General features: G+C 36.6%; 1 protein-coding gene across 2 annotated transcripts in view; it reads left to right on the forward strand.

Annotated features, from left to right (window-relative positions):
• The window catches only part of LOC114054134 (proteasome subunit alpha type-7-like), a 32209-nt gene extending 22642 nt beyond the window's left edge, over positions 1–9567 (forward strand). Inside the window, exons 4-7 of one of the 2 annotated variants that reach the window (XM_027877276.1) lie at positions 867–989; positions 5203–5322; positions 5461–5523; positions 9380–9567. In XM_027877276.1, the coding sequence (XP_027733077.1) occupies positions 867–989; positions 5203–5322; positions 5461–5523; positions 9380–9472 (399 nt within the window). In that variant the 3' untranslated portion in view covers positions 9473–9567. The remainder of the gene's footprint in view (positions 1–866; positions 990–5202; positions 5323–5460; positions 5524–9379) is intronic. The other variant, XM_027877277.1, reaches the window with a different exon arrangement.
• The last annotated feature ends 439 nt before the right edge of the window (positions 9568–10006 follow it).

Below are 10006 nucleotides of genomic sequence, written 5' to 3' on the forward strand. Positions count from 1 at the left end.
AGTCAGAGAAGGTTTAGTTAGGAAGGTGGCAGAAGTCTTAGAGCCATGTGTATGACAAAGAAAAAATGGGGTGACTATATGCCTAGACTTGAAGGTGCAGGATAGGAGTTTATTTTAAAACATGTAAGAGGAGCATTGGCACATAGAGAATTCACTTTGTTAGGAGTATTTGGGCTAAGGAGATTTCACTACAAGTGTGTACTAGATGTGGCTTGTACTGAGCTCAGTATTCAGTTTTCAGTGTGAGCATTTTACACCTCAAAATTCAGCAAACAATACAAATCAGGGCTTGATTCATTGCTTATTATTTATTGTTAGAGGCAGCTGGGTGGTACAATGGAGAGAAAGGTAGGCCTGTAGTCAGGAAGACCCGAGTTCAAAACCAGCCTTAGATACTTAATAACTGTGTGATCTTGGGCAAGTCACATAATGGCTATTTTGCCTCAGTTTCCTCAACTGTAAAATGGGGATAATAATGGTACCTACCTTCTGGGGTTATTGGGAGAATCCAGTAAGGTATATTTTTAAATCCAGTAAGGTATATTTTTGTTTAGCACAGTGCCTGGCACATAGAAGGCACCATGTAAATGCTAGCTGCTATTATCCTTGATTTCTAGAGTTAGGAAAGTGAGAATGGAGAAAGTGAAATGGAGAAAACATTAAGAATGCAGATTAAAAGTATGTCATAACCTTTTATTATGCAGAGCTGGCTGTTAAAACATCAGCACATCTCTGCTTAGCTACCATTGAGAATGTGATTAGCCATTGAAAATAAAGCTGCTTAATTTTTATATACAGCCAGAAAATTGCCTTCTGTTAACAGTAGCTGACCAGAACTAATAATTACAAAAACTTTTCACCTCCAGAGATACACACAAAGCAACGGATGCAGACCTTTTGGCATTTCTGCTTTAATTGTGGGTTTTGATGATGATGGGATCCCAAGGTTATACCAGACCGACCCATCTGGTACTTACCATGCTTGGAAGGTATGCATTACTCTCTTTTATTTAGAAGTAGAGGGAATTCATTCCTCTAAAGTGTTTGCACATTATCACTTCAGGATGCACAACAAAGCTCTCTGTCATGTCAGAAATACAAGTCGTGACATGAATGCTTCCAGCCTGCTTCAGAAGAAATGCCTACTATTCACTGTCACACTGTGTACAGATGGCTAGGGAAGTCTCTTGATTTAATATAAACATGGTGGTTTCCTTTCTTTGGATAAAGGGGAGCAAAGTTTATGAATGAAAAAAATAATTCTGAAATTACTAAATGTAGAACTTACTCTTTATAGAGAGGCAAATTGGTTTAAAGAGGAGAATGTTGGACTCGAATCAAGAGACTTGAGTTCAGTTCTCTGTTGTACTAGCTGTGTGATAGTGGTCAAGTTAACCCACTCTGTCCTTTAGCCATGAAATGGGGTCGAAGAATAATCCTATCTGCCTCACAGCGTGGTTGTGATGAGTGCTCTTTATAAACCTAAAAGTACCATGTAAGCATTAAGATGATGTTACTACAAGTCAGAAATGGTGTTTTAGATGCTTGAGGTTGTCGTACTTTCAAAAGTGATTTATTATAAATATTGGAATTATTAAAAATCAATTACACTTACTTGCAGCTGTTAATAATTTAATGAAATTCATTTCCATAAAATGGCACAGCAGTTTGTATGTCGGTCACCCCATCAGCTTACCCTGATGCCCACCTCACTGCCCGCCCCTTGAGGCTCTGACATCTGACATAGTGGCTTCCGGTGAGGACAGCCTGGATTCAAGGCCAGACTCTGTGAACCCTGTACAAGTTACTTAGCTCCTTAGTTTCTCTCCCCGCCCCACCCTCTGGGACAGCTTTGTAGGACAGTAAATTGTAGCACAGGTGTTGCTCTGCTTTATCAGAGGCATATACTTAACTAGGAGCATCACATACAGAGACAATCATAGGTCCAATCCGAAAGTAAGTCTTTATCCGCAATTTTTGTCCATTTATTCCAATTCGTTTTTCCTCCCACACGGTTGTAATATGTGTGGTGTCTTCAAGTAGGTAGAGAAGTCAGACAGAGACAGGGATTTAGGGGAGAACTCAGTGAATTTGACTTTGAGCATGTTCAGTTTGAGATGCCTGTGGTGACATCTATGGGGAAATGTCCAGCAGGCTATTTATTAGAGATGTAGGACTGCAGCTGAGAGAGATGAGGGCTGAATATGTAAATGAGAGAATTGCCTGCCTAGAGGTGACAGTTAACCTAGTGTGAGGTGTTGAGATTATTGAAAAAGATGATGAAGGGGGCCCAACTGGGGTAGAGGCCTGGCTGGGGTCTATTCACACACAGGGAGTGTATGGATGAGGATTTTGATGGCTCCAGCAAAGCTGAGGAGGAAGGATAGATCAGTCAGGGTTAAAAAAGAACCATGATAAAGTGGTATCATGAAAACATAAGTAGGAGAGTATTTTGTGGGGGGGAGCAGATTCAGTAATTCTTTTTTTAATTTTAGACTTAAATATATAATAAGAAAAGAAAAACGTAAATATTAAAACAAGAAAATTTTTTAAAAGCATGTCATGTGGCAGCAGAATGTAAGAGAGAATTCAAAATATATAGCAATAAATTTCCATTTCAAGAAAGTCTATATATATAATAAATACTACACATTCTGTTGAGAGCTGTCCATCTTTTCTTTACTTCTTTGTGAGTTTTCTTTTGTTCTCTGCTGGGCACTTTTTATTTTGTTCTTTTTTTCCCCTTACCCCTCCCCAGGCTACAATTAGGTGTGGATATATTTATATATACACACATATATACACATAAAGACATATACATGTACATATATAGACATATACTTTCCCTAAGAAGTTCTACTCCTGATCTTTGTGTTTGTTTGTTCATATCTCTTATTTCCTGTCTCTCCTGACTCATCTACTTCTACCCACTACCTTGCCCTCCTATTTGATCTACCTCCCCCACAAGGATCCCTGCTTTATTCCTTCCATTCACATAATTCTAAACATCTTATATCCCCTTTTGAGCTATTCCCTCACTCTCCCCTCTAAAGATCCCTCCCTTATCCTCTTCCCCCCCAATCCCCTTAGCATTTTATTTTTTTCTGAATTTAGAAGATTTCTGTATTCTTCTAGATATATATGTATTATTTCCTCTTGAAACCATTCCCAATGAAACTAGGTTTCCAGAACTAACCGCCCTCCCTCCCCTTCTAATTCTTTTGTGTTGGTTCTTCCTCTTGCACTTTTGTATATAATAATTTGTATACATTTGTATACGATAATTACTCTTTTTAGCTGTTCCCAAATGGTTTAGTTTTTAAAGTCATATCATATTCAGGTCTACCCCAATCTTTCTTAAGAACTACCTAATTACTAATAACAATCTTACACATACGTTTTATAATTTATATACATAAAAGGTAAACATTTTGTCTTTACTGAGTCCCTTATAATTGGTCATTGGTATGTACCTTATATTTCTCCTGGCTCTTGTATGTCAAACCTTGTATTAAGTTTGGTGTTACTTGTTTTTTTTTTGTTTTTTTTTTTTTAAACCGAATTCCCAAAGTCTGACAATTCATTAAATGTCCATTTTTTTTTAAAAAAAAATCAAGATTATGCTTAGCTTTGCTGGGTGTGATATTTTTGGCCAGAAGCCCGGTTTTTTTGCTCTTTGATATATAGTGTTCCAAGACATGTGACCTTTTAGAGTGTTGCTGCTGCTAGGTCTTGTGTGATGATAATCGTGGCACCACCATATTTAATTTGTTTTTTTCTTGTTGCTTAGGATATTTTATACTTGAGCTGGGGGTTTTAGAATTTGACTATAATATTCTTACAAGTTTTCCTCATTAGGATCTCTTTCAGATAATGATGAGTGGATTTTTTTTTCTATTTCTGCTTTCCCCTCTTGTTCAGGACAATGCTTCAGGACAATTTTCTGTAATTATTTCTTGCATTATTGTATCAAGATTCTTTTTTTGATCATAGCTTTCGGGTAGTTCGATTATTCTTATGTTTTCTCTTTTCGATCTGTTCTCCAGATCAGTTGTTTTTCTTATGGGATGTTTCACATTCTCTTCTATTTTTATTATATTTTTATACTTACTATGTATTATTAAATATTAAATATTTATTATTTCTTGATCTTTGCTGGCTTCCCCTTGCCCAATTCTGATTTTCAAGGAGTCATTTCCATCCTTAAGATTCAGTAATTCACAGGCAGCCAGGTGGCGCAGTGGATAGAGCACCGGCCCTGGAGTCTGGAGAACCTGAGTTCAAATCCGGTCTCAGATCAGATACTTGATGTTTACTAACTGTGTGACCCTGAGCAAGTCATTTAACCCCAATTGCCTCACCAAAAGAAAAAAAAGCTAGAAAAAAGTTAATTATCTTTATATAATTTCTCTTTTTGAATAATTTGTTCTGCTTCTGCTTATTTCACTTTGCATCAATTCATACAAGTCTTCCCAGGTTTCTCTGAAATCATTCCCTTCACCATTTATTATACCACAATATTTTTTCATCACATTCATGGGCATCCTCTCAGTTTCTAATTCTTCACCATCACAAAAAGAGGTGCTATGAATATTTTCATTCATTTGAATCTTTTTCCTCATTCTTTGATCTCCTTGAGGTATGGATCTAGTGTGACTGTATTACTGGGCCAGAAGGCATGCACAGTTTAATAGCTTTTTGGGCATAGTTCCAAATTGCTTTCCAGAATGGTTGGACAAGTTCACAGCTCCACCAACAGTGCATTAGTGTGCCTATTTTCCCGTATCCCTTCTAGCATTTGCCTTTTTCACCATCTTAGCCAATCTTACGGGTGTGAGGTAATACATCAGAGTGGCTTTAATTTGCGTTTTTCTAATTATTAGGGAGTTATTTTTCTTACAATTATTGACAGCTTTTGTTTCTTCCTCTGAAAACTGCCTGGATCTTCTTTCATGTGGTGATTAATAGTTCATAATTCTTTTGTGAATTATTTGTTCATAGTTTTTGTTTAATCAGAGAGAGGATTAGTGAAATGTAAATTATTAAGTGAAACTTTCGTTAGTCTTATAAGTCTAAAATTCCAAGTTTATTCTGGAGGAACAAGTGCTATATACAAAACTCTCAGGGCTGCCTAGATTCAATAATTGGAAAACAAATGGATTTGTATTGCATTGATACTTGTAATTATCTTTTCTTTTTCAGGCAAATGCAATAGGCCGTAGTGCTAAGACTGTTCGTGAATTTCTGGAAAAAAATTACACAGAAGATACTATAGCAACTGACAGCGAAGCCATCAAATTAGCAATAAGAGCACTGCTAGAAGTAAGTCATCCAGTACAGTGCTTGGTTACAACAAATGGCCTTCAGAAGAGCTTGTTTCCCTCTCCCTGCCTTATTGGTTTATTAAAATATAAAGTGCTTTGTGGAAACGCTCCTAATACTGTGCTTTTATCACTCTAGGTTGTACAGTCTGGTGGAAAAAACATTGAACTTGCTATTATAAGAAGAAACCAGCCATTGAAGGTAGAAGTGATTGATTTAAAAAGGAATTTTTTTTAAAAAGTGTCTGAACTATAAATCTTCTGACAGAAATAGTCCTCCTTGACACCTGTGAATCTCAATTAAATCCACAAATGTCCCCTAACATCTGGTGATCCCTTATGACATAACTCCTGTTTTCTCTTCCCAACTCATGGCTTTCAGCATTACTACTCAGTCATAATGCACTCAGTTGTAAACAAGCTATGTATGTGCATCATTATTATGTGCTGTTAAGAGCCTGAAAAGAATAATAGAGGAAATGTGTTTGAAGATATATTTTTTTAAATCAGATCATAGGGAAGACCCCACTTTTTCTAGGTAAGACTATTGGCATATAGTTCTGGGGAACTATATAAACAGTGCCCGGCACATAGTAGATGCTTAATAAATGCTAATTGATTAGACATAAGAATTCCTGGCAATTATTACATGGTTTTGCCGTACCTACTTGGGGAAGTTTTGTTGGTAGCAAACCCTGTGATGCTAAGCAGGTTGGGTGACTTAGTGGATAAAGCACTGGTTCTGGAGTAAGCAAGAAATGAATTCATAACTGCCCTCAGACACCTATTAGCTGTGTGATCTTGGGTAAATCACTTAACCTCCATCTGCCTCAGTTTCTTCATCTGCAAAAATGGAGATAATAGCACCTACCTCTGAGGTTATTGTAAGGATAAAATGACATTTGTTTTAAAGCACTTTGCAAACCTTTAAAGCACCATATTTGTATTTTTGGTTGATGTAAGATATTCCTACTTTAACTTATCTGTCCAAGCTTGCTCTGTGTCATTGTGCACTCTTCAGAAGATGAAAATAAACACTTATGATACTTTAAACTAAAATTTGCTTTTATCTTTGGGGAAAGCAGAAGCCAAGGCATGGAAGGGTTGCAGTCGGGGAGACCCTTTACAGGAGCCAACTTGGGCTGGATCATAGAGTATCCATAGTATATGAAACAAGACTAGTAAGACAAAATTTTAATTGCCATGTTAACTAGTGGTGCATGCCAAAAAGACTTAGAAGAACAGTACCAGGTATCAAGTAGTAGAATAAGCTTGAATTTTATGTAAACTTAGAACCTGTGAAAATAATAAAGTAATCATAGCCAACATTTACATACTCTTAAAAGTTTGCTCTTCAAAACACTTTACAGATTATGACATTAGGACAGTGTTACATTCCTTTGCTGATAATGTTATGGTGCAGTCATTTCAGTCATGCCCAACTCTTTGTGACCCCAGTTGGGGTTTTCCTGACAAAGATGTTGGAGTGGGGGGCTGTTTCCTTCTCCCAGCTCATTTTACAGATGAGGAAACTTAGGTAAATAGGGGTTAAGTGACTTGCCCAGGATCACACAGCAAGTAAGCATCTGAGGCTAGATTTGAACTTGGGAAGATGAGTCTGACATTCTATACCACCTGGCTTTCCCTTGCTGATAATTACCCTACCCTTTAAAAGCAGTGCTCAATTTGTAAAACTTCTACTAAAAACAGACATTCCCTCCCCTCAGTTAGATCTCGTCTGTTAAACTTCAAATTTGCCTTACTTTTCTGTGAGTCTCCTCCTACAATTTATTGTGAAATTGAAGGTAGGTACTTAAGATTTAGAGCTTGAAGAATCATGGGATCCTAGATTTAGAGCTTTAGACCTTAGAGGTCATCTGGTTCAACCCATTCATTTTAGAGTCAGGGAAGCCAAGACCCAGAGGGATTCATGACTAACCTTAAATCACACAGCTAGTGAGTATCCAAGCCAGGGTTTGAACCCAAGTTTTCTGACAACAGGTCCAGAGTTGTTTCCATTATGCCCCGTGGCAAAAGATTACAAGGTTGTTTGCTTCCAAAATTTGATGTCATTGAAGAGTAGAAAATTTACCTATGTATTTATCTGAATATTTATCTTTTCGCTTCTTTTGAAGCTTTAGTCTCAAAACATAAAATCCAAAGCCATTGTAACAGATTCTTAAATTAGTTTTCATGTTACTATAGAAATTAAAAGAGGATAGCAAAGAGAAGATCTGGAATGAGAGGTTTCAAGTGAGCCTACATATTCATAATCCCCTAAAATAATTAATAGCAGAAACCTTCCAAAGAAGCAAGACTTCTTGAAATCGTTTTAAGAAAATTAAAGAGTAGGGAAAAATGGTGGTAAAAGAAAGTTTTTGTTGTTGTTGTTCGTTCGAGTTGTGTATGACTCCTCGTGACCCCATTGAGGGTTTTCTTGGCGAAGCTACTAGTGGAGTGGTTTGCCATTTCCTGCTTCTGCTCACTTTACTGATGAGGACATGGACAAAAAGGGTTAAATGACTTGCCGAGTGTCACACAACTAGTAAGTGTCAGGAGGATGGATTTGAACTCGGGTCTTGCTGACTGTGGGCAGCTAGGTGGCTCAGGCAAGGCACTTGACCTCTGTTTGCCCTAATCTACTGGAGAGGGAAATGGCAAACCACGGCAGTATCTTTGCCAAGAACAAGTCCATGGGGTCATGAAGAGTTGGACACGACTGGACAACAACAATAATCAATCTTGGTTGAGAAAATAGATGATAAAACATAATGTCCTCCTCAGCTCCTGGAGTGCAAGGGCTGTCCAACCTTTAGTGTTTGTATTGTATGGTATACCCAAAAGCTATCATGGGGGATGCAATATAGTATAGTAAGTGTTTTGTAAGTAAAAGTCTGTTTATTGATTAGTAGAATAAACAATATTTGAGGCAGCTAGGTAGCGCAGTGGATAGAGCACTGGCCTTGGAGTCAGGAGGGCCTGAGATCAAATCCGGCCTCAGGTACATAATACTTCCTAGCTGTGTGACTTTGGGCAGGTCACTTAACCCCAGGTGCCTCACTTTAAAAAAAAAAAACAAAACAATATTTGGCCATTGATTGGCTTATAAGAGGTTGAGAGGGGAGGGAAGAGTCAAGGATGATGTCAGATTACAAACTTAGGTGACTTGGAGAGGTTGTCAGTACCCTTAACAGAAATAGATGTTTAGAAAAGAATTGTTTATAGAACTGTAAGTTTAATAAATTCTGTTTTGTACATGTTGAGTTTGAGATGCTTATAGAACATACATATGAAAAAGTCCACCGAGCACTTAACCTGTGCAGGACTGAAGATAAGTAGAAAGGTTACACTTGGATATGCATAGATTGGGAAATCATTTGCATAGTAATGATATGTGAACCAATGGGAAGAGAAATAAAGTCTCCTTTTCTCTAGGGAAGAGGACAGAAGTAATTTTTTTTAATCTTCTATCCCATTTATTTTTGTGTTTATCTCCATATTTATTTTTATTCTGTGTTAATTTATTTACTGAGAAAATAGATGAAAAATACTATGCCGCTCAAATAATGAAGAAAAAAGAGAAATCATATGATTTATCCTGTAATAAAACAGGTTGTGAGTGGTAATAGTACAATACATCTAAAGCAGTTTAACAGAAAGGCTTTTGAAATTTAAAATTGATTTTCTTTTGGGTTTTCAATTTTTTTTTTAATTTTGGAGGCAGTTGGGGTTAAATGACTTGCCCAGGGTGACACAGTTAGTGAGGTCGGATTTTAATTCAGGTCCTCTTGACTCCAGGGCCAGTGCTGTACCCACTGCACCACTTAGCTGTCCCCAAATTGATAATATTTTAGAATAATAGAGTTCAAATGCATTTCTATAGACCTTTAGGTATAATTGACAGAACTGAAAATTATTTTGTCTTTCGTTTGCTATTTTCCTATTGTTATCATCAAAGAGTAGATCATTAACCTGTGTATCTGAATATTTATTTCACAATTAATCTAAAGCCAGTGTGACAGATTTTTAAATTAAATTAAATCTGTATTTCATTTCAGATGTTTAGTGCCAAAGAAATTGAATCTCAGGTTGTGGATATAGAAAAGGAAAAGGAAGAAGCAGAGAAGAAAAAGTCAAAGAAGTTGATCTAATGCTGTGTTCTTGTACCACTTGAAAAATTGATACCATTCAGCAATTTACTAAAATTTTATGGAAAATAAATTACCTACTGTGTTTGCATTGTTGAGTACAGTTTCTTGTCTGAGTTTTTGGGACCCAATTTGTAGCTTTTTTCAATCTGCTATACAGAATTTTCAGAAAGATAATCCCAATAATAGTTGAAAGCCATGGGATTTTAACCTATACTTGTGGTTATATTCCACTCAGATTCTGAGACTTGCCAGATGGGATTTTCTTTAAGCAAATGTTTGATAAAGCAATTTGAATTTATAGACACACACACACACAAAAATTTGTTTGAAATTAAACATTCAATGAAGTATAAATTTACTGTCAGTTACATATGTTTCTCTAATGCATATTGTCCTGTCTTCCAAAGTAACCTTTATGTGAAATTATGTTGAGTAGCAATTTTCTGAGTTGTTAAAAATTGTAGATCATAGTTTTAGAGTCAAGTCATGTCAGCAAGCATTTATTAAGTTCTTAGTATTTGCTCGACTCTGACT

Source organism: Vombatus ursinus, unplaced genomic scaffold (genome assembly GCF_900497805.2).
Source record: "Vombatus ursinus unplaced genomic scaffold, bare-nosed wombat genome assembly UNPS02014812.1, whole genome shotgun sequence".
Taxonomy (NCBI): domain Eukaryota; kingdom Metazoa; phylum Chordata; class Mammalia; order Diprotodontia; family Vombatidae; genus Vombatus; species Vombatus ursinus.